Source organism: Apis florea, unplaced genomic scaffold, assembly GCF_048593485.1.
Source record: "Apis florea isolate Af1SG1 unplaced genomic scaffold, ASM4859348v1 contig_3081_pilon, whole genome shotgun sequence".
In the NCBI taxonomy this organism is placed as follows: domain Eukaryota; kingdom Metazoa; phylum Arthropoda; class Insecta; order Hymenoptera; family Apidae; genus Apis; species Apis florea.
The window spans coordinates 1179401-1205369 of NW_028256703.1; the positions used below are offsets into that span (position 1 = coordinate 1179401).

General features: G+C 39.3%; 1 protein-coding gene across 7 annotated transcripts in view; it reads right to left on the bottom strand.

Moving 5' to 3' along the window:
- The window catches only part of LOC100865280 (uncharacterized), a 320953-nt gene that overhangs the window by 56395 nt on the left and 238589 nt on the right, over positions 1-25969 (bottom strand). For all 7 annotated transcript variants that reach the window (XM_086908754.1, XM_086908752.1, XM_086908758.1 and 4 more), the window contains one exon: positions 12071-12149. In XM_086908754.1, the coding sequence (XP_086764880.1) occupies positions 12071-12149 (79 nt within the window). The remainder of the gene's footprint in view (positions 1-12070; positions 12150-25969) is intronic.

The window sequence follows — 25969 nt, forward strand, 5'->3', positions numbered from 1 at the left end:
AATATATTTTTCAAGATATGTCCTATTCCGAGTCCATTTGAGATTATAAGAAAAAACCGTTGATTACTATAATTAAATTAAAAATATAACGAGATTGTAATAATCTCAATTCATATAATATAATATAATTTTATTCTCAGATACATTCACGCGTAAAAATACCAAAAAATACGAGATGTAAAGTTGAATCATACACCTTACAAATTAAAAAGAGATGCAAATACTTGCGCATTTCTATTTTTCATAATTCGAATAAGATGGAGAACATGGAGAACGATCCTCCGCCATAATTTTATTCTCAGATACATTCACACCTGAAACGAAATCTTCCAACTCTTTTTAATATCTCGAATCTCGCCTCTTCTCTTCCGATTAAAATTTAAAAAAAAATCGATTCGAAAGTCAGAGTACTCACTTATTCCCAATATTATTCCGAGACGATTGGAGAGAGAGAGAGAAAAAAATAAAAACCGAATCGAACTCGAGTTCTCGAGTTATTCGAAAAATTACCATCAAAAGTGAGATATAGAGAAAAATTGTAGAAACGTACTTTTCACCGGGTCGCTTCATCGTTATCCCGTTATTATTATGTAAATAACGATAACAACCGGGCGTGCAGGAGCGTGGGTGTCGGTTTCAACAAACGCGGTTTCCGCTTCAATTCGTGCTCGCAGGAAAGTGAACCAATTAACCGAGTTTTGTCCCAAGGGGTGGGAAACTAAGTTTCGAAATACCATTAGCTATATTAATGCGCTTCTCCGCGGTGTAGGTCATTCCGGGTCAGAAATGTTAGACGCCAACTCTCGGGGCCAGCTGTACACTTTTATAGTCGGCGCAATCAGATATAACAACGGGATATCGGCCATTACGTGCAAGTTACCGTCTACTCGAATCTTCCGTTATCGCGCTATATCGTTAATGCACAATGTACGATCGGTGATTTTGCACAACAACGAGCACACGCGCGTTAGTAGCCTGCACGCTGATATCAGGGGAGTATAGAGTCCGCGAAATTTACTTCGTAACAACATTCATTACCCAACTTTCAATTAATTTCAAGCGTTTACCTCGAGACGAGACCCTTTCAACGAGCTTGTTATTTCCAACGAACCGTTCAACTTATTCCCGTGAATGGCGATGGATTTCTTGACAGAAATTATTATTCTCCCGTCATTTAGCTCAACACCTTCGTGTTTCTTGCACCTTCTTCCTGCAAGAAATTAATATTCGCGAATCATCTCGACCGATGAATTTTCAGAAGGTTTATTCTCATCATCAAGGTGGATGATTTCGTCGATCGATTAGCATTTGGATGACTAATCTTACGGATGATCAAGTGATTTCTTAAATTTTGGATTTTGCCATTTTTGCGTGAAAATAATTTTAATTTGCGAAGAGAATTTGATCGACATTTTGTTTTGACAAAATTATTTCTCCTTTCGTTCATCGATCTCGTCCACGTTCGCGACGAAAATTAATTTTTATGGATAATTATTACTTCCATCGAAATATTCTTTTGTTTGCACAATTCCCCCCCTTTATTATTATATTGCCATTATGCTTTATCGAAAAACAATATTTCATCGCGTTGCGTGAAATTATTAAGAACGTGTTAGTTTACCGTAATTCAGCAAGAAGTTCGTTAATATATATTATACTTTAGCTTATTACAAGCACGGTAAAAGGAGAACGTGATCCTTGCGAGCAAGTAAATTACGCGCTCTTTGTAAAGCGAAAAAGACAAAGATGCGGAATATCCGGCGACGTATTAATTTTCGTCTAAACGAAGCAGAAAGGGGCCAGATGATAATTTACGTGATTATCCTCCTTTAATCCATTAAAGGGGCAAATAGTGAAATAATGCAATTCTTATGCGCGTTATTCATCATTTATCAAAATAAATATAAAATATATCCATCTCGGGATGAATGCCAGGATGAACGATCTGAATAAATATCCGACTGAAATAATTTCGAAATACTCTGGGAGAGAGAAATTTTGTTAAATTATCAAAGTTGGAAACGTTTTCTTGATTAATTACATCTCGATTGCCTCGTCTTCTAAGAAAAATTCCCAAAGATTTTTTATAACCAAGAAAGATCTCTTCATTAATATTTCAAGTGTCCTATTTCAAAGAGAAGAATTATACTCGCAAAAATCTTATAAATCGAAAATATCATTTTCCACGCGAAATCAACGAATGGACAGATTTTTACCTCATCACTATTCTGACTTATCAATATTTCAAGAGTGTTCGAGAAAAGCTATTTGTGAAAATATTACGAATACAATCGAAAAAAATCTTCTTCATCGCGTGGAAATTAAATAAAAAAAATTATTAATATTTCGAGAGCTCCAAGAAAATGTTAAAAATTTCTCATACATTTTCCAATTATTAATATTTCAAGGACGCTTATCTACGCCTAAGAAAAACTGGTTGCGAAACTTCCTCGTAGCGCAATCAAAAAAGAAAAGAAAAAAAAAAAAAAAAATCTTCCACGTGGAAATTAAACGAAAAAATTTCTCGTATACATTCCTCCCCTCCCCTCCCAATTATTAATATTTCAAGAAATCCTCGTCTCTAAGAAAAACTGGTTGCGAAAACTGGTTTCATAAAAACGCAATTAAAAGAAAAAAAAAAAAAAAAATCCTCCTCCACACGAATGTAAACGGAGAAATTTCTCATTTTCCGATTATTAATATTTCAAGGACGGCTAAGAAAAGCCGGTCGCCCGAAAAATTCCAATGGCGCGAGATCGAAAGATCTTCGTTCCACGTTGGGGAGGGGAGAGAGAAACAAAAAGAAAAAAAAAAAGAAAGAAAATATACAAAAACGGAAAAATTTCTCGCATAATTCCCCTCATTTCCCCGGCGATCATTAATCGCCGAGTCAAGGATAGGAGGCGAGATTATCGTATCCGATTTCGTGGTTACCGGTCGACGCGAGTATCGCCACTTCACCGTGAAATATTAGCCCGGGGATCGGAACGATTGCAACAGACCTGTCGATTCTGCCGGAAGTAGTCTTCATTCGTCACTCAACCGGTGAATCGATGTTCCGTGCACGCGAACCCGATGTCGAACCTTGTCCTCTCCCCGCCTCCTCGTCGCAAAATAGCTCAACGGGGCGCGAATTCCTATTGGTCGAGAGAATTTCCACACACGCGTACAATTGCACGTATATTGATAATAACTCGGTGACGAAGCTTCGTCAAATTATGGTAAATTTGTCCTGGCGTCCTCTTGTTGTAACAATTAAATATTAATTATTGGACGAAGAGAATTTACATATGAATGGGTGAATATATTTTTTTAAAATAAATGAATGTATTGGACCGTTTCTTTTCTTCATTTTCGTTAGAAGAAACGAAAGTTACGATGTTTACGTTTGATTATTATTACGTTTTTATTTTACTTTATTCTTTTTTTTTTTTTTTCCTTCTTCTCTCGTTTCGTCATTAGCCTCGAAGTGTTTGGGGAAATTTAGTTACCGTTTATTAATCGATTCGAACCGTTAACGTCATATTAATGATCCTTGAAATTTTAATTTCATAATCAATAACGTTATTATATTCCAAATGAAATATCAAATATGCACATGCAAATTTATTATAATCAAATATCCCCGGAACAACCCCCGGCGCATAGGTAGACCGCAAAACAATTGACGTCCTGATTTTAATTGATACTCGATTAATGATATTTAGTATCAATGCGAGGTTGATTAATAATTACGTAAATTTAGTACTGTAATCGGTAATTGTTATATTCGTGGATCGAGCAGGGGAAAAGCGCGAGATAAAATGTAATATTATCGTTAAAAGAAAACTGAGATTAAACGTATAATTGTGATTTAATCACAATTATAAAATCGAGTAAGGCTAATAATCGTGGGAGAAATTATTTGACCAAAAAAAAAAAAAAGAAAAAGAAAAAAAAAAAGTTCGACGAGAGAGGGAGAAATCTATCGTTTCGTTGAAACGATTATCTCATTAAAGAAGTTTTCAACCAAGCCTTTTCATACGAATTTCAATGCGAAATTTCCAAGGTGACAATTCGAACGGAGTTCGAAAATCATTTTGCAAAGTTTCGAACATTTACAGCTTCGTTAATAATTGGGGGGAGAAAAAAGGATAATTCGTTTTAAAACGATTATTCTACAAATTCAAAAGTTTCACATATTCCAGGAAACAACAACGATACAAATGGAACTTGGAGAAATTACTTTTGGAAATTTTTGAAAACTAAGAAACAGCTTAAAGAAAACTTCTAAAAATTCCCCCCCAAAAATCCAAAGTTAAACAAAATTCGTGCATGATCCCCGTGGAAACGGATTCCTAGCTCGGACATCATCAAGCCTCCATTACGTTAACGAGACAGAGACAATCGGAAACGAGTAAACAGCGCGTCTCCGCCACCAGATTTCCCTCCAATCTGATACTGACAAATTGCCCACCAACTATCCACGACAAACTTTCCCGCTACGTGACCGTATTACGTTGTTCCTCCTTCCTTCCCCTTCCCTCCCCTCACGACCGAATCAAAATTCGTCGTTCGACCGTGGAAAAATTCACGAATGCACGGAGAAGAAAAAGGGGTTGGAAACCACCCTCGTCGGGAGTGGCGCGTCGCGATTTTTCCATCCGCTCCCGTGATTCATCGTTCGCGAATTTCGAATTCCGTACCCTCCTCCTCTTTCCTCCCAAGACGATTCAATTTTCATCGTTTCTGAATTTTTATTTAATCAATGTAATCCGATTTCTTCTTCTTCTTTTAGAGGAGATAAATCTTTCCTAAATTTTTCGTGATAACTTAATTAACAATCGAATTCTTATATCTCTTTTTCTAAAAAACGATCTTAAAATCGTGTTTAAATTTTTACTACGTAACTTGAAATTTCTACCATCCATCCATCTTTTGACAAAAGGGCTCCAAGAATTTCAGGAAATACATGTCATTATTACGTCTATTATCCTCTCCTGACGATAGAGCATTTTTAGAGCGACTTCAATTCCACCTAAGACGACTACGATCGATAAATCTTTCGCGAGTCGGGGAACATTCTACTCGGGTACCCGGGATCGTAAGGCCCGAACTCCTTGCTGCGGCCTCTGGGTTAACAATACCCTAATCCAATCCAATCGTCACGATTAGATTAATCCGCTACTCGTTCCTTTCCTTTTGCAACACGGTGTCGAAGAGAATGGATCTGAGCGGATCACAAAGTGGTTTCTCAATTGAATTTTTCAATACTTTCGCGCTGTTCAAATTCGAGAAACGTGAGAGAATCGCGTTACTGGCCAAAAATCCGCCCCCCTCCCCCTCCCCAAGCTGCTCAACTGTGAACAGCGCGATAGAGGAAGAGAGAGAGAGAGAGGGGGGGGGGGGGATCGGACACACGATGGTGCGTGCCGTTGACGTTAATTATGTTCCCTCCTCCCCAGTTTGCAAGTATAATTTTTTTAAATGTCTGGCCGTCACCGCGGACACGCACGCGTATATTATAAAATATAGCTTAATATGCAAATTTATTTGCCCGTTATTCCGCCGGGCGAAACATTTGCATCCCCTGCGGGATCCCCCGGCAATAAAACGGACCATTACGAGGATAAAATCGTTCCGTGCCTCGATTCGACTCTCGATCCTCGAACGGAACCAGGAGGAGGGGGTGAGCGAGTGTTTTTCGGGGATTGACGGGTACATTAAAACGCGACAGCGGAGAAACGAGGGTGGAGAGGGAGGGTTTTTTCGAGGTTTCAAGTGACGACGCCTTCCAGAGAATATCGAGTTCCACACCCCTGTTTCGAGGGGGTATACTTATTTATATCGTTACCGGCGCCACGTCACTTTTGTCACGCTTTCGAATTCTCGTTGCATGGGGCGGATGTCGTCGAGATCCATTATTTAGGGGGCGATTTTTGAGGCGAGGATTGATTCATCAAAAGAGGCGAGTATTTGTGGGTAATCGTTTGGATCTTTTTAAAAACTTTGGACAAGTTGGAGGACAATATTTAGTTTGGAATAAAACTATGCGAGGAACGTGTTTTATTCATGCGTTTCTCAAAGGATCTGATAGATTGGATTTGGATGGAATGGTAGGATTCAAAGGGGAACAAGTTTTACACTGCGTGTAAATGAGACTTCAAATTGTAAACAAGTGTAAGGATACAATGATCGAGAACTTGCTATCTTTCATCTTGATGCATCTGATCGAGTACCATAAATTTTCACTCTCCACCATGATTAAAAATTCTAGTCCCCAATCTCCACAATTCTTCCTCATTTTCCTTCCCGTCCCAATAACCGCAAGTCCAAATAATAATAAAAAGCTCGACAAACCTGCTAAAAAATAAAGGGTACTCTCATTTCAAACCCGATCCAAAGAATCCCTATTCCACTTTCGTCCCGTCTTCATCGTCATCCGGCGAATCTCGGACGCAACTTGCTTGCGCCGCAAAAATTTCACTATCGCTCCTCCTCCGCGGATCATCCTTCGTATTATTCCCTCGAATCGATGAACGAACGCCGCTATGAAACGAAACAAAGAGAGAGAGAGAGAGAGAGAGAGAGAGAGAGAGAGAGAGAGAGAGAGAGAGAGAGAAGAAAAAGAAAAGAGAAAGAGAGAGAAAAAAGCGAGCGAGAATCTTTCCGACGAATGTATTTCACGAACAATTTCTTTCAACGCCGAGGCGGCATCACGACGCGCATTTACCTCGAAACTCTCGAAGTCCGGCCATTGTTCACCGTGGAAACTATTATAGTCACTTTTGCGATGCCTCTTCGCGCTCCTCGTCATTCGCTGGATGACGAGGAAAATTACATCGTCGCTGAGGAATCATCAAAAAAGTGGCGACCGTTCACCACGCGCTTGGAAGAAAAAGAAAGAAAGAAAGAAAGAAAGAAAGAAAGAAAGAAAGAAAGGAGAAAAATCTCTCGCGTTGAACACGCGAAAATCGTCGCGAAACTGCCTTTCTCCCTGTGAAAATTATACGTGCACGCGCGCGTGTGTGAGAGAGATTCTTGTGGGGGAGTAAGGGGAAAGAAAAAAAGAGGAGGGGTGGAAAACGGAAGAGAAAGCAGGGGAATAGACTTGATTCGCGGAAAGGGCTATCGACGTTTTCCCACGACACTATCTGTTGCAGACATCTCACGGATAATGCATCAGCCGGCGCGAAATATGTTTTCCAGCTTTTTTTCTCTTTCTCTCTCTTTCTTCGTCGCTCGTCGAGGCCTCTTCTCCTCCCCGTCGCGAAACAGCCAAGCCATCGAGGTATCCCGCGGTGTGCAACTGCGCACGCATTTATTTGAGCCTCGAGTTGTTCTTGGATTGGTCTCAACAGTGTCTGCTGAGACGAGAAAGGGTTGAAACGACGAGGTGGTGCATTCGAGGTCGAATGCAACGATATTCACACATCGACGACGAAGGGTGAACATTTGTCGAAATTTTTCCTTTGTTGTTCTTGTGCTTCGTTTTTGTCATTCGATTTTTCAATCTTTTCTTTCTTTTTGTAATAAAACGATCGAAAGGATGTTTTATATATCTTATAATTACGCACAATTCCGAACTTGTTCAATTTTTATTTCCGTTGAAATCATATTACTTTAGAAATTTGTTCATTTGCAAGTTTATTTTCATCGAGTTTGCTTCAAGTATTAAATATTTTTCTTTTTTCCTTTTTTTTTATAAATTTCGACAAGCCGCTTCAGACGATTACCAATTACCAGAAAAGAATATAGAAAGTTATCCAGGAGCAACTCGATTCGAGAGGGAAGATTAAAACGAACTTGTTAAAAGTCTGGCTAAGTTTGTACGTGTCTAATTACTTATTCCTACATTAACACAGTACGCTGTTCGTTTAAAATTCCCGACCAGTTGGTAAAATCACTTTAATTCCGTTATATCCCGCGTACGGGCAAAAATTCCTTTCCACATTCGTTTGATCGTAACATGCAGCGACTATAATTTATACAGCAAAAAATATACAGCAGGGAAAACCAAAAAGAGAGGGGAAACTCTTTCGGACCGGACTCTAAACCTTTCGTTCTAAACATTCTAAAAAAAAAAAAAAGAAAGAAAGAAAGAAAAAAAAAAGAAAAATTAAAATTTAAATAATAAAATACGTATATTTTTTACAATCAAATAAATATTCAACATCCGAGCGAAATTTCAATTTCAACGAGTCGATCGATCGACGATAATTACACGCGAGATACGAATTATTCTTTTGAAAACGCATTACACATTTTCAAAATGAATGAATAAAATTTGCAGAGAGAAATCCAAACGCGATAATCCTAATAAAAGATATTTTTCACTCCTCTCGCGCCTATCATGCGCCTCGAAAACTTCCACCCCATCACGGCCGGACACAATGGCCAGGACGACGGCGATTTCACTGTCTCGCGGGCAAGCAGGCCTGTGTTGGCCAGACAACAACTTCGCCCCCCCGTTCCAAGATGCCTCGACGGTAAATGACGTGACGTTATAAAGCCGACAATTCCGTGAAAACGTCTGACGGACAATGGGCGCTACGTAGATCCTGATGAAGTGGACAGCCGTTGCGTGTGCAAGCAATTATTTTCATCGTTGGAAAGGGATCCAGCGTGTACACGGGGATGATCGCGTTATATATTCCTTTCTTTTTCTCCTTCTTCTTCCAAGGGAAGATGATATTTATTCATTATCGTCCCTTTTCTATTTACGTAATTCCGAATATATTTCGTTTCGAAGGGAATATCGAAAGAATGTATTCACCGTTCGTTGTTATTTCTTCTTTTCTCTCTCTCTTTTTTTTTTAAATAATAGTTCAATCGAATTACAAGTGTTTGTTGTTCAATGATTAAATTAAATTAGGAGATGGTTAGAAAGAAGAAAATAACAACTAATCAGTTGCTGTACATGAATATCTCGAACGATAGAACTCTTGCTTTTTATATTTTTCGTTTCATCGAGATATGCCGATAATGCGGATCAAAGGGTAAAATGCGTATACGATAAAGTAAGTATTGAAATTATGTATATCAGAAAAGGAGAAATATGGATGTGGTTAGGGAAAATTAATTCGAAAATTTAATGGAACTCGCACTTTGACGAGGGACACGGTATTTTAAAACGGTATCCCCCGAAATGAGCAACACTTAACGGGTAAGGGTAGGTAGTTTCACGAAAAATTTTCTCTCCCTCCACCCTTCCGTTCCGGCGATGGGAAATTTTTGCCCGAAATTCAGCAACGCAGGGAAACATGGATTTTTTAAAAATAATCCGAAACCATTTTCAAGTGGATTTCAATTCGGATAGGATTTCGTTGAAATATCTCGCGAAATATAAACGTTTTCACACACCGGAAACAAAACAAAACCGGCCAATAATATTACGATTTTTATCATGTAAAAATGTAAACATATTGAAAATTCGCGTTCGCGAAACATACGAATTTGTGTTGGAATGAAAATGTTTAGAAAATTAATAGGATTAATAGCGGTGGTTAATTCTTCTTTTTGATCGGATGAAATTTTTTTTTTCTTCTCTTTCGTTCGTTCGATAATTATGTATATAATTTCGATGAATACGCGGATGAATATTTCATTTTGTTAATGAAATTGTTGAAAAATCGATATAATACGATAATATGCGTAACGGTCTATTTTAATTTTTTCACGGAATTTTAATATTACACGGTATCCTTGTAATACAAATGCCAAATTATTAATATAAAATTCTGAATCTGTATTATACATCGTATACACATATATTTTTTTGTATTTTACGCGAAAATTTTCATCGTCAAAAGCAAGACAATTTTACAATATTACGCTATTATGACGAAAAATTTCATTAAACAATTTCTACTGCGAAAATTTATTTTGACAAACAATTAACGGGAATAAAAAAAAAAGGCGAAAAGAAAGTCCAGAAAATGTTAAATTGTGTTGTACAATAATAATAATTTTTTTATTCGAAAGATGAACAAAGATAAAGTATTTTCCAGAGAATTTCACGAAAAAAAAAAAAAAAAGAAAAAGGTAATCACGAGATCGCAATAACAATTATTTCAAATATTATTCCAAACAAAATATTTTATGCAAACAAATAAAAAAAAAAAGAAGGGATAGATCGAAAAACGGTAAATAACCCAAAACGGGTGTGCATACTAAATCTTGCTTAATATTTCCAAACAGACCAATTTCCCTATCCCGCGCGAAAGAGCAACGTTCGACACAGGAGCGTATTTCAACGGAACCGTGCTATATTTTCCGATCGAGCGGGGGGCCGAAAATTTTCCGAATCGGCCGTTCCGACCATCGTCGAAAAATGATCATCGTTATTCCTTTCAATTTGCCGCGAGACTAAAAAAAAAAAAAAAAAAAAACCCAAAAAAAGAAAAAAGAAAAAAAGGAAAAAAAAATAGCAACAACCGATGCAACGAATCGGACTCGGTGGTCGCGAAATTTCGCATTGTACCGCATGTTTCGACAAATTTCAAACGTCACGCGAAAAAATTCATTTCTGCCCGCCCGGAGGAGAAATATCACGGCGAAAAACGGTTGGATCGTTAAATTTTAACAATCACACGATTTACCGCTGTTTTATATTATGGCGAATGGGGCTATCTCGCGAATGGGGGCGGACAGGGGAGCGTCTGCATAAAGTTTCGATGGGTGCAAACAATCGGCGTCCGCTCACGGACTTTAACCAGTTGGGCAGAGAGTTGCGCGGCTCGTTTTCTTTGGAGGAGGAGATCGTGAAACCAGATGAAACGCGAGATACCACGAGACGGAAGTTCGTTCCACGGAATTCTAGCTTTGGGGGACAATGGCGGTGGAGCGAGCGGGGAAAGCTGTTTCGAAGAATGGAAGAGAAAGTGATATTTGTATCTAATAGATATCTTGGTTCATTGGAAATTGATTGGAAATGGAATTGTTACCGATCTTTTGACTTTCGAAAACGATATTTTTAAGGGAAATGAAAAAAGTGACGAAAAGAAGAGATAGAAATAAATAAGAGAATAAAAAATAGCTTTGAATTAATCCTCCTCCTCGTGTATTAATTCCTTGTATCACATTATATACATATATAAAATTCGAATAAAAATTTAATAAACGGAAACACATCCTTGAATCGAGAAACTTATAATCTTTTTATAGCCTCTCTCCAGTTTAAAATTCCACGATTATTCGTAAAAATAGAATCATTAGGAAAATGTAGGAAGAAATAACGAAAAGGATGGAATGGCTAGACAAGTAAAACAGTCGAACGAAGTAGAAGAAGATAATCACGTCACGCAAGAATAAGATACGCATCTACGAGATTTCCATTTCCACGACTTCATCATTGTATATTTCAAACAAAATACCCCCAATTCACCCATCCTTTAATAATGAATTCTAAACACATTAATCATCGACTCTCCTTTCCACAGTATTATTACCTCAAATAATTTCCAGATCTCAATATCCATACTTCTCCCTACCGAGTTTCACCAAAATCCAACAATCGGTCAGAACTGAAAGGATCTCTCTCTCTCTCTCTCTCTCTCTCTCTCTCTCACGACCAACGTGCAGTTTAATCAATTTAAATGGCAAACAATCGCGAGTGTTGGGATTAGCCGGCGATCGTAGTCGTATTTCGCTTCCGGTTGCCGCCAGAACCGGAAGGAAGAATCCTCCCGATTTCACGCGCTCACGTACCTCCCGTAAAACACCCTCTCGTCACGTTACCATCAAATTCAGCGTTTGTTCGTCGCTGTTCTTAAGAAAATCCCCGCGGTTCGAGCCAAGGATCAAACCTAACGTGGCAACTCTTTCGACTTCTCGACGCGACAAGATTTATGCGCGAGTCGCGAGGACCAACCTCCACGAAATATGCGATCTCGAGGCTTAGACCGGATGCCAAATCTTATATATATATATATACACGTGAATTTTTCATTCGATCGTCTTTATATCACAATTTTAGGACGAGTCTATGAAATTCGTTTCCCCTCCACTTTTGAAGGATTCTTTTATCACCAACGAGTTTTCGAGTTTCTCCAGTTCGATTTTTAATAAAAATAATGTAACATCTACTCACCAATCGTTGCCAGTCTTGGTCACATTCTGCCGCTTGCGCCCAGTTTGATGGGGTTTCGGCTCGGCCACCATGTTAACATCTGCAAAACAAGAAAGGAGAAAGATTAAGGATCAAATAACAAACGAACGAAATCAAAATCTCGTAAAATTTAATCCCCCGATTGTCTAGAATCTCTAAATAACGCGTGTGGACGGACTCGCCGGAGACTCGGTTAAATAACCACGGGTTAAATACCCGTGCGCCATTTATCGTTAAAAAGAGAAGGAAATAACCCTGGTGGTGGTGATAATGGCGGTGATGGTGTTGCAGCCGGGGATCGCGATAGAAATCTGTCTCTTGGCTTAATAGCCGGCTCAAATTAATAAAGCGGACGGCGGCAAAGGGGCTTAACGTGTCCGCAAACAGTTATTAATTTCATCCCTTTGCGGCGCCCGTTTCAGTATCGCGGTGGTATCCGCAGCTAAGGTGGATAATGGATGCGCGTTCGAGTGATCAGTACAGTTGAGCCGTTGTGTCAGCGAATTATCCATTCTTCTTTTGATGGGGGAGAGAGAAAATGAAAAAAAAAAAAAAAAAAAGACAGAGGGAGTGAGATAGATAAAGAGAGGATTTTATTCTTCACGGTTGCGGTGAATGAAGGCTTTGGACGTGTTTTTATCGACGTTCGATAAGGAAGGGAGGGCTTACCGTGCGAATTAATTTCGCAGGAATCGATGATCGAGAAAATTATCGAGAGAATCTTAATCCGTCTTCAAGTTAATATTCGCTCGATTGATCTATTCAACGATTATACGTTGGCTTGATTGCTAAAATTTGCTTTGTTTGTTAAATTATTTCTTCCTTTCGATTTTTTTTAAGAATCCATTTTTCTTCTTATTTTCGATAAGAGAAAGAAGTTCGAGGAGTTTAAAATTGTAATCTTCAGGCTAGCTAGGCCAATCTTTCTCGCTATCGAGAATGACGATTCCCTTGACAGGGAGCACAAATATAATCTTAGACACGGCAGCAGACAAGCCAGCTGACTCCGGTGGGTGTGTAGCCACGGTACGAAACACGACACAAGACCCATCCTTTGTGTAACCAAGCCAAACACACGGTGCAGACAGAGCGACGAGGGTGTGCATACAACCCACCGTAGCTAAAAGTCAGCTTTATTATGATGGCTACTTGTACGTAAGATGGGGAAATTGTTTGTACACCGGTTGTTCCAAATGATCCGCTCATTTATCACGAGAACGATCCTTCCGCTTTTAATTAAATCGATAACGTGTTAAAATTTCATTTCAAGGGAAATATTCGATGGATATAATGAAAGAAAAATATTCCAAGAAAAGAAAAAGAATTGTAAAAGAAATTTGGTCAATTTATCGGAATAAATCACTATTCCACGCAAGATGTTACATTTGGTAAAAAAAGAGAAACGGTGAAAGGTAAACGAATCTTTCATAGAGATCAATATTCGAGGATGAATTTTTCACGAGAATTATCGATAACTTTGTTACCGAAGTAACCCATTCATAGACCGTGGAATATTAATGTTTGAATAATTTCTGTTTTCTGGGTGGTCGTAAACTAATCTCTACGGTAGCATGTATTTACTTGTGCCCGTTGTTTACCGACTGCACACAATGCCCGAACGTTGCAAATACTATGCACAAATGTGTATTAAATCAGAATATTCGTTAGCAGTTGATGCGGAATTAATGCAAATGAACGCGTTAATATTAGTTGACACACGTTCTATGTGGAATAACGTAATAAACGTATATAATAATATATTATATATAAAGATATTACAGCGATTAAACGCGAATAAACCAATATCTCGACAATCTATAAACTTGTATCTTACATGCCATTTACGAACTTTCATTCTATGCGACGTGAAATATTTTCTTCTTTCTTCCCCCCACCCCCCCTCCTCCTCCTCCCTCTCTTTTTTACTGCACATACAAGAATACGAATCGCGATCCAGTTTCAATCGTTTCAATCTTCATCCAAACTATTTAATTTTAATAACAAGAGTTACCCGAATCTTTAACTCTTCGACATTTCTTCTCGATCAGAAGAAATTAAAATCTTCTTTACTATCGCCTTCTTAGAAAATCATTATTTTTTTTAAACAAATATAACCTATATATATATATATATATATATATATACATATATATATATATATTTCGATCGATTTTTTTCCCTCACCACCGAAACAACAACCATTAAGCAAGCTAAATCTCGACGCGTATCAACGGGCTCGAAAGAAATTAGAATTGTTAGAACGTTTTAGCCGGCGTTAAGGCAGGGCGGACGATAAGAATTATCTCACCGACCCCGGTGTTACCTGAAACGCAGAGAGGAAGAGAGAGAGAGAGGGGGAGGAGGAGGAGAGGGGAGAGAAAAGCGCGCTTAACTTCCACGAATGTTTTACCAAACGAGCTGCCATAATCCTGGTTAAATATCCAGCTGTATCCTATTCCCGAATCCGAGGGAATCCCCTCCGCTTCCAGTTGACTTTTCCCGACCCTCGACCGGAATGGAATCCGCGATATGCATAAAAATGTCATTCAACCGGCCGAATATTCAAAACTCTCTTCCACTCCGTATGAATGGCCGTTCTCATCGCGAGATGAAATTATATATCTCGGCTACCCACTTTATCATCTCTCTTTAACTTGAATATTAAAATTTATTTCGACGAATAATAGTTCGAGGTTTGGCCCCCAAGTTTTTTTTTTTTTTTTTGCCTCTGCAATTCTCTATTCACGGGTGGGGTGGAATATTTTTTTTTTCAACGGCTCGAGCGTTTCGATCTGTTTGTGTAATTTCGAAAATTTTGGAAATCGATTCAGAAGGGGAGAGGGGGAGAGAAGAAAGAGACAGAGTAGTTGTGATGGGGAAGAGTGATGATAAACGGGATAAGTGGAGTGAATCAATGTTGGCCGGACGAGTAGTTATGGCCGAGCAAGTAGTATAATCCGGGCCTGGAGAGGCAAGTAAAATAAGATAGTTACGGTCGGACAGCAGTGGATTAAATCGTGGGTAGACAAGCAAGACAGAGTTTATAATTGGACGAATGGAACGAAGCGTATCTCACGATCGGATAAATGGGACGAAACGGATACGAAAAAAAGGGAGAGGAGGATGGCCAGACAAGTGGAATAAGCCATTCCTTGGAAGAGACAAGTGGAATAAAAGTAATTCGAAGTTGATCAAACATTGATAACAGCGTTAAATGGGTCGATTATTTTCTACGGAGACGAAGAATATTTTACGCTTTTGGGCTGCACTTTGATCTATTTGATCTAATTTTTCGTACGTATATTTAGAGAAGTTAAGGTTTATCGACTTCTTAAACGCGAGAATTTATCAAGCTTCTATCTGCAACTTTGGATTTTGATCCTTGACTCTTAAATTAACGCCATTGCATAATAAATGTCGACGAAAATGATTGACAGGTGTAAAATTAATATTAGACGAGGGAAATTTCATCGAGCTTCACGTTTCAAATTTATAACCAAATATTTGACAATTATTTCATTGAGAATGAAACATTAAGTCTCGACTCGAATTGTAATTCAAGTAAATTTAAGAAATATCCAGAATTTCTTCTTTCTCTTAAAGTATTAAAACTTTCGATAGAACCAAATTTATTCCACTAAAAATATAAAAATCTCATTCAAAAAGAAACCCAGATCAAACTCATCGATTATCGAATTTTTAAAATCCCTACACCTTTAATACTCTATCACTATGGAATCGATAATTCATCAAAGATCAACATCTTTTTACGTTCGAAATCCATCACGATTCAAAAAATAAATAATAAAAAAAAAAGAATCCGACATCAACTTAGAACACTTAAAATAATCGGACCGATTGCAGAAGCAGAATCGACGCAATGGTCAAACGAAATCAACACGAACGCACGTATCACCGTCGCGTGTGACGCGTATCATCCTTCCTCCAGTCATTCGATTCGAAATCGTGGAAAGTTTCTCCTCCTGGACGGTGGAGATCGTGGGTCTACAAACGAGGGTATGCGGAAGTCGGGTATCGATGTCATCTGCAAGCACGGTTGAAGGGTGATGCCGGCCTCCCTATATCGCGTTGCGAATTGTTCTTCGAACTAACCGCGGCGGCTGCATCTGTAACCGGCAGCCACGGTAATGGAATATGACAACGTGAGCTGCATAATGATCAGCCGCTTCCCTGCCTCCCAACTTTCTAATAAAACGACCATTGTCGGTGACGTTTGTCCCGTTACGGTTATGCACGGCCATGAAACGACAACGGTCCACAGACGACGACACCGACGAGTGACCGAGCGAAGGGTTGTTGCTGCGCTTATACGTGTATGTGTGTATATATATATATATATATATATTAAGTCGGTATTAAGGTGTGAAACAATGGAGAGACCGGGGATTAACCGAGGAGAACTTAGAAATAATATCCTATTATTAGACCCGGCTGTTATTAATCCTTATTAATCCTGTTCAATTTCTGATTTTTTGGTAAAATTTTTGATACATAGAATTTTGAGTTTGCAGTTTTTCTCAAATTATAAATTTGAGATTATTTTCGATATTGGTAAATATACATTGTAATATTTTTCTTTTTAATTGTAATTAAAAGATTACCATAAAATAACCGTCACTAATAAATAATCCTTTAACCGATATTATTTCGTCTCTTATATCTCATAAAATTTCCTAACGAGAATCGGCGCTCGCTTCCAGAGAGGCGACTACCGGCCGACCAAAGAGATCTCGGATCGGATGAAGAGTGAGAAATTCGCGGCAGATATACGTATATAACTAGGGGGAGGTTGGCGTCATAGAGAAAGGGGTATAACGCGATACGATGTTGATAAGTTGTTCCGCGGTGTTAATACGTTAATTAGAATTTCGCTAATTAATACTTGGGAAAGCGATTCAAAGCGGCGGCACGGTCTGAGTCGCGCTTTAACCAACGCCGATGAATGGGCGCCCCGATGTATGTAATTGGGGGATCGGGTTTAAGGTTGATATTTAAGGGATCCGTGTCCTGGAGAGCAGACAACGGATCGAGCATGATCGAGTTTTAAAACAACGAGTTATCACGCAATTATCTCGCTTCACCATCCAATCACACCTCGATTGCAATTTTGAATTATAAATTATTATTCATATTATTAATAATCTCTCGTCTTCGAAGAGTTCTCAAGTGATAAATTTCCCCGAAGGAATATCCTTTCTAACAAATCGACATTTTTTCTCGAACGATTTAAAAGGATCACGTTCCATCGTGTTGCATGCGTGGAAACGATGCAAACAGCCGGGAATTATTAATTTCAAGCGTGAAATCCGAACTCTACTCCGCATCACTCTTACCTGTTCGACTTGTCACATTCGCACGCGAATCGTCATTTCACGGCCGCCCGCCAACGTTGCATTAATTGGCAACATTCCAATTAGCGGATTATCTACTCGAAACAACTCGGCAATTTGCGGTGCAATTTTATCCGGCCATATCGGTCGGCCCGCTGTCAGTTATTTTCACCCCGAATTCTCATTCTCGTCACGTAGCGGACAGCATGACGAACGCCGCGATTTGTTACGTTACAACCAGCCCAGTTTTATCGTTGAGAAGTTGGAAGCGCGGCGGGTTGACGATATTTTTCGAAAATGAGGGATGAAATTAATTTTCCCCGCTAATTGTCCCCGCGTAGAGTTAACGAATCATCGACCAAGCATCGTCGAATGTCCGGCGATTTTACAATTTTATCGGGGAAATTTCACTTCGTTCGTGCGAGCAATCAATTTTACAATTTTTTCCTTTTTTTCAACGAATAAATCTGTCTGTTCGAATTCTAGATCGATGGAAAATCCATTCGCAAGATCGATACTTACTATCCGATAAATTATTCCAATTTTCCTTAAATTTACTGTAATCGCAAATTTACATTGAAGTAAATATAGCTACAAATATTAAATGAACACCACCCGATATCTATCTCGACATTAAACCTCGTAAACGAAGCAAGCTTCACAAACATTTTCCTCATCCAATGACGATGATTCAAGAGATAATAAATTTCGAAAGCAGGGTTCGAAATCCTTCACAACGAGCCTTGGATCGATTCTTTCAACAACCATCGACACGTAGTAGTTTTACTTGCCACCGCGAAATTAGAAAGTGTATCAAGGAAGGGAGGCGTATTATGCGACAGACGTTAGAGCCACGGGATGGTGAAGTTGAAGAGCGTGTTGGAAGATTTAACGAGGAGATTGATCCAACTTCCATCCAGAATAGATGAATACGTTTCTCGGTGAAAATTGAACTTTGTCCTTGGCCCATAAGCTGGTGATTCAGTTTCTACTACGAGGGAGGAAGGTGTGTGCGGCAAGGCATTTATTCGAAAAATATGCCAAGAATTCATAATACACACGGATGAGGCGCGCGCGCGCGAACTATAAATATTCTTCTTTGCAACTTCCATCCTGGCCGAGTTTTCGAAAAGATCATCTTTGTTTGATTGGAAAAGTTTGGTGGAACGCGATGAAAAATGTATAATTTAATTACAGACGAGGAGAATTCGTGAGATTAAATCGGGAAGGGGTTGACGTTATCGATAGAAAATCGAACGAAATCGGGTTAGAGATTTGTATATATAAAATTAACCGATGTAACACGAGAATTTCCAACGAAGAATTTGACTTCGAGTTTGGAGAAGGAGTTTCGAAGGATTCGCGTTGAAAAAAAATTGAAAAGAAGGAAATGTCCAAAAATCATCATCGTTGAAGAAATAATTCGGACGAATTATCCGAACTTCTGTCAAAAAGTTTAAATCAAGGCGATGAAAAGAGAACCGATTTTATTTCGAACAGAGAAGAGACACTTTTGTTATTTTGAAAAGACCTGTTGCTTCGATTGATATTCATAAAGAGAGAAAGAGAGAGAAAGATCTTAGACCTGAATGAAAATACGCAAATATAATACGCAACGGTGAATGGTAGCGGTCACATTTTCATAAAGACAAACGGGCCGTGTTATAAGCCGCTTATGTTCATTACAGGGTGAAAGAGCGGGAAGAAAAATGAAAGTGAAGTGGGGAAGGGAACCATTAATGCTTGCTCCGCTTTGAGGGTTGCAAGTGTAGCGAGAGGGGTGGCGTAATTCAAGCAAATTAAGGGCAAAAATCATCCTCATCCTCGTTTCTCTTTTCACTGTGATATCGCTCTGTCGATGAAAATAAATAATTGTTTGTTTATTTATACACCTTTTTTTCTTTGATTACTTCCGCCATTCTCCACCGCGCTTCGAAATTATTATGCAACCCGGGGAACGCACGTTGCAACCTCGATAAATAATAAATTTTCATGGAGCATCAAAAGCGACGGATAATTGGTGGTAATAATCCTACAGCGTCATTTTATTAAACAAACATTCCACAAAAACCCTTAATACCGAGCAAGCAGAGCCTATATACCATTTGAACGTTTAATATTTATCATTCGTTTATTATGTAGTATACGCACGCGTTTAATCTTCATCGTTTATCGCTTTCGATATATTTAATACTATTTTTCGAAAATAAATGCGCCACGACATATTTCACGACGAAATACGTTTCAAACAAAAACGGGAAATTTTGTATTCCGTATTAATAAAATCCTTGGCCCGATGCAAATATTTATATTTTATATAACCATCATATTTGATGTAGAAAAATAATTACAGTACAATATATTGTTTATTGAAAATTTCAACTGCATGGATTGTGCATCCTACGATCGATTATCGATCAACTGTTGTAAACATCACGATTAACGGAATAGCAAGGATTCTTCGCTAATTCGCTTAAGACGACAACGTTCTATAAAACGATCTAAAAAAAGAATAATTCATTTCCATCTCGTTAACGTCCTTATTTATATTTACATTTCAAATATCAATTATCGATAATTTATACACCGCGATATTACTTTCTTCCCACATATATTATAACCATTCATACGAACGAAATTCATACAACTCTCTCTCTCTCTCTATACGTTCTTCCACGCTCGTTTCCAACAAAGTTTCGTACCAGCCAGTCCAAGCTTCCTCCCCTTCCCCGATCAGCTCGTCAAACACGCACCACGATATATCCAACCGTGGCACGATAGTATTCCTCCCTCCTCCTCGCCCCATCCCTCTTTTAACACTCTTTCCACCCCCATGGAAGTCTTTCCCCTCCCTCTTTAATTGCGCATCGTTATACTCGTAGCGATAGCTGCAACTTGTTTCCGTCTTTTGCGCGGAGAACGAAGAGGAGAGCTCGTTCCGTGATAACCGGTCGTTAAAAACCGTGGATTCACGACTCGTCGTGAAGTGAGAATTCGCGCGGCAGAACTTTTTTACGCCTATGCAAGAGAGAGTGTGATTAACCGGGGAATTAATTCTTAATCGCGGATTATTATTATTGTTTCCTTCGTTTCGATCGGTTTAGGATTAAAGCAACGTCGAAATAAGTTACAGAAAAGAAGCTTACAAGGAAAACAAGGATGAAAATAGATAAATTCGTGAAATGATATTATTGGAAATAAAATATTACCGCATAGCTATTAGAAACGATCAATTCGTAATAAAGTAAAGTAGCTCTGGCTCGTTCCATCCGAAACTCGCATGTTTGATTTTAATTACCGGCCCCGGTTAAACCGGGGTGTCCTGTCTCTCCATCGTATTAGCAACTCGGAAATTCATGTCGCTCGTCAGTTTGCACGATGATAGCCGCCACCAAGTCGTGCGCCAAGACCGCACCGACCTTACCCTCAAACGTCAAAAACGTCGTTTCCGCAACAGCTACGACTTCCGGCCAAGGTTTCGCGAAGGGATGATCTATGACCCCACCGGATGATAACACGTGTCCAAACCAAATCTTCACTTGTTTAATTAACTTTTATCGTTACTTTTAATTATTGTATGAAATAATGTAAAAATATACGCAACGAGTGTACACGGAGATCTTGAGTAAAATCTTGATATTGATCAATGAATCAAGTGAACGCGTGAAAACGATACGAGGGAAATTTAATTTGCTTGTATCGACAAAAGAACAGAATAAAAAAGTAAAATTCAATTTTATGAAACTATAAACGTATTTATCCCTCCTCTTCTGATCTATTCAAGTGATATCGAAAGGATGGAACATCAAAGATCGTTTCGTCAGAACGTTTGGATATCGAGGAGGGAAGGCGTGCAACAAAAACACTTCTCACTCCCCTCCCCCCCCTTTTAACCCCTTTTCATTCGTTCGTGGAACGCAAGTTTAATTCTTTCCAAATTCCACGGCTCTTTACTTTCCCTTGTCCATCCGTTTCTCTATTTCTCTTCGAAACTCATCGTCTCGCGATCAGTTGAAGAGGGATGGAAAGAAAAAGGAAGGAGGCAAAGAGGAAAAAAGAAGAGAGAGAGAGAGAGAGAGAGAGAAGAAAGGCAGAGAAAAGTTGGAAGAAAGGAGAGGGGTTGTAACTGCGTGGTAAGGGCCACTGAAAGCGGAGGAGCATTCAAACGAACTGTATTGAACCGGTAGCTACATTTCTAGCCATTTCAACTGAACTGAAGTCCTTTTATATGCATCGTGCTTCCCTGAATTCGTTGGTCAATCCGTCTGCGCGGATGAAACCATCCCCCTCGTCTCAACTCGTCTCTCGCGCTTCACCCTCGCATAAAGGCGACCCGTTAAATAAGTGTTCCTTTCCACTCCTTTTCTCCCTCTCCCTCTCCCTCTCTCCTTCTATTAAACTGGTTAAACAAAGAGATTCTGAGGAACATGTCGATGAAAACGGAGGGTATATAAAGGGTGGCGCGTGGAAACGTTCTAGTTGGGGAGCCGGAAATGGCCGTGATTACTCGGTTAAAGGATAACGAGGAAGGGAAATTGGAGTTTCCAACTGTTTATGGAAAATTTTGAATGATGCTTGAATTTTATCAACCGAAATTCCCCCGAAATTTAAATTTCGATCCTCCGCGTTATCTTAGGAATTCGTTTCTTATAAATAGATTGAAAACGAATGTCTGGAAACGAACTCGAGAAGAAGATCTTCAACTTTGTTTCGCTTTGATAATTCCAATGAAAAAAAAAAAAAAAAAAAAAAGATGAAAGATTCGAAATGCACGATTAATTATTTCCATCCACGAGATCTAAGCGTGAAATCCTGTTCGAATTACAGCGAGGGAGCGAATCTTCCTAATTTCCACGACAGAAAAACCTGTCGGAACGAGGTACACGCGAATCCTCTTTCCCCTTTAATTAATCCAGCCACGACTTATACGAATAATCATAACCATCTACATCCGAGACAGACATCGTTTCTCCCCGAGTACACCGTGAACAACCAACCGCACGATTCCCGTGTACCTAACCTTTGAATATGCAGATTCCATTTTCGCCAGATTTTCCGAATGTTTCTCCAACATCTTACCAGGATCGTTTCGAACCGTTTTAATTAAGTGGATAATATTCCATTTCGTATTTCCCTGTCGGGGATTTGTTTTATCGGGGAGAAATTATCGAAGAGAAGATAAAAATTTTTTTAAAAATGTTCCGTCTTGATTTATCAATTATTATTAATTACGATAGCGAGATATTTCTCCTATAAATACTAATTTTCACGCGATTCTTTTATTTATTATATATGCGAACTTCATCCTTCCAATATCTTTTAACGAGATCGTTTCGAATGATTATAATTGGATGGATTTAATATTCCGGGAAACTCTGTCTTCGTATCTCGATCGGAGATACCTTTGTTTGAGGTTTGAAAAAGAATAAGAGGAGATCTCGAGAGAGATGGGTCTCAGAAAAGGATTCCAGAATTATCCAGAATAAAAAAAACATTAGGAAAAATCTATTCTCACCTCTTCTATTTCCCAAATTTTTTTCCACGATCGTACCGAACGATTTTAATTAACCGGATAATGTCCCTCTCGTTCCCTTTGCTCAGTCCAAGATCTGTTCCAGCTCAAAGTGGTGGAACAAGTTGAAAGAAAGGAGGAGGAGGAGGAGGAGGAGAGAAAGAGAAAAAGAGCGAGAGAAAAGGGAGGATGGAGAGGCGAAAGAAGTAAGGGCGGGAAGGAAAAGGGTGGTGGTGGTAGTTGACTGAATGCTGCGGCTAAAGGGCGGTTCTTACCCTCTTAACCGGTCTAACGTGGAAAAGCACGACCACTTCGGCGCTACAGGCAAAGTTTACCTCGCTAATTCATCCGTGGCCTCGCCGTGGAAAATGTTGAAAGGGAGTAAATTTGACCGTGGGGTGCAAAAGGAGGGAGGGGGTTGCTCCGTTCCCTTGAGCCGCGCCCTCCTCTCATCGACTGCAAAATGTATTTTAGTTTCGCTTATAATTAACGGGGCAAGCGTTGTGAGCACCTGCCGCGCACCAACCTAAGGAAATTTTCGCGAACAAAACACGTGATTGGGCTTTTCTTTGATGCTTGGGATTGTTTCCATTGAATCGTGCGCACCTTTTTTCCTCCCGCCCCTCCTCGGGGGATGTCTTTGCGCGGGTTTGGACACGAGCTTTAAGCGGCATCAACCCCGAGCGAAAGAATTAAAGGATTTCTGCGCTTTTAAACGGCGTATTTAAAACTGATGAAAAGCCACATCCCCCGCGGGCCCTTATTCAATGGAATATATATTTTCACCGTTACGCGTTCTTTCCTTTCCATATTTCTCTCTCTCTAAAACGTTCCAAAATCTGATCAAATGGATTGTATATTTTTTCAAGAGTTGAAAAGTAATTTAATAACGAAACGGTAACCGGGATACACAATGGAAATTACTCGGCTCCGTTTTTACGTAACGTAACGGAGAGGGGGAAAAAAAAATGTGCGTTTTGGAACTGCTGGATTGCTTTATCTTTTATCTTTCTCCGTATAGCTCTCTCTCTCTCTCTCTTTTTTCCCCGCTTGTCTCGTTTCTTCCCGCTTTTCAAAGTACATTTTCATCCGCACAAACACGTGGTGGAAGGAGGAGGGGAGTGTCGTTTCGTTACGCGCTTTTCATCGTTGTAAATTACCTAGCCTGATACGTTTTTTTTTTTTTTTTAAATTCAAAGAGAACATTGTTAATCGGATTACGCGTTGCAACCGGGACAAAGTATTATTAACAATGATACGTATGTATATCGATATTTTTAAACGAGCGAATTTTAATTGATTTAAATTCCTGTTCCGAATATTTCTACATTTTTGTCATCGTTCAAAGAAAATTCTAATCTTAAATCTTCGATGCTGAAATTCTTCTTTCTTTCCTCTTTTTTTTTTTTCTTCCAAAGTTAAAAAACGTTACATCTTCGGTTAATCACGGATTCATTCGTATAGATCATTATGTATCGTTCCAGTATTTCTCATCAACGTGGAAACAAATTAAGGTGTAACGATAATAATGCTCATTCGTTTTATAAAATACAATCATACGTAAACAAAATATGATAATCCCAATAATGAAAATAGACACAACGGCATAAGAAGAGGAGATCAATTCGTAATAAACCGATTTAAAATTACCAAATAAAGACAAGACACGACCGCTTTTTTATCTTCGGAAATTTCGACGATAAAAAGCAAACGATGAGCTAACGGATCGATCGTCCCAATCACGTCACGCACAATACCTTCGAGATACGCGGGATCTCCGCCTCCTTCGCCCCTGAAAGCATCCGCGGGTGACGCGCGATACGATCGCAGTTTCACGGGGGCGACTGCCAACATTTTGTAACTGCCAACGGGCCAATCTAAGTGACGAACGGCTGTTGCACGCGGCCTCGCGACCTCATACCACTCATACCACCCGCCATAATCATTTCATACACAATAGTCTCGCGTTCTCCGCGAGGGGGTGGAGGGTGGCCGGTGCCTCGCGGCGAGAGTAATGGCCGCAATTTGTACTCCTACTCCCGCATTCCAGGTGCTGCAGCACGCGTGGATCCGTGAATTTACGCACGTGCGTCCTACCCATTCGATTCTTCGGGGTGACGACCCCTTCGATACATTCGCCGAAATTCGAACGGATGACAAAGGAAGGAATTCGATGGATTTTCGTTTCTCTTCCAACGATTACTGTTAATCGGTTTGGAATCGAGACGTGAAAAAAGTCGTCGAAGTTATTGCTTCAACAAGATTGGATACATCGAATTACATGTATTAATTTTAAATTGGATGTCTACGATGTTTGAAAAGAAAAAAAGGACAATCGTTGAATTAGTACGAGCAATCTCCGTGATTATTACGATAATTAGACGCGTTAAAAGTTGTTGCATTTCAAAAACTTCGAAAGAGGTATATTAAGATTTAATTTTAAAATGTTACAGATTATGCAATTTCATTATTTTTGTTATTCAAGAAGTTGTGTAGGAAAATCGTTCTCCACAAGTACAAGTTGTTCCGATCGATACACCCCGTACACCTCTCGCGAAACTGACAAAGTAGGAAGAGCTGGTTTAAACTGCTTAAACTTAAATTCACCATTAGAGCTGGTTTCCGGAACAAGGGGGTAAAAGTTACGGGATAAAAAACCATTTGCTTGCCAAATGCCGTTCTAGCCGGGCGTGTGTACGTGGAAAGATTTCGAAAAGGGGGTCTTCTACCGAACCTGTCTCGTTCACGCGAATCCCGGTTACCATTCGTTTCCGCTTGAATTTAAATGCGAGGAATATTTAAACGCGGCCAATCATTATTCTTGATTCGTGCTTAAGTTAAGCGGCAAACTCGGCTCTTCGACAGCGCCGCCGCTGCGACTGGCCATAAATAATTCCACCTTTCCGGCTAAAGTGTTTTCGATCTTCGAACCGATGCTTCCGGTGAAATTGAAAAATTAATTATTAATTAAAAATTTCGATGTATATATATATACATAAAATATCGTCCAACACTTGG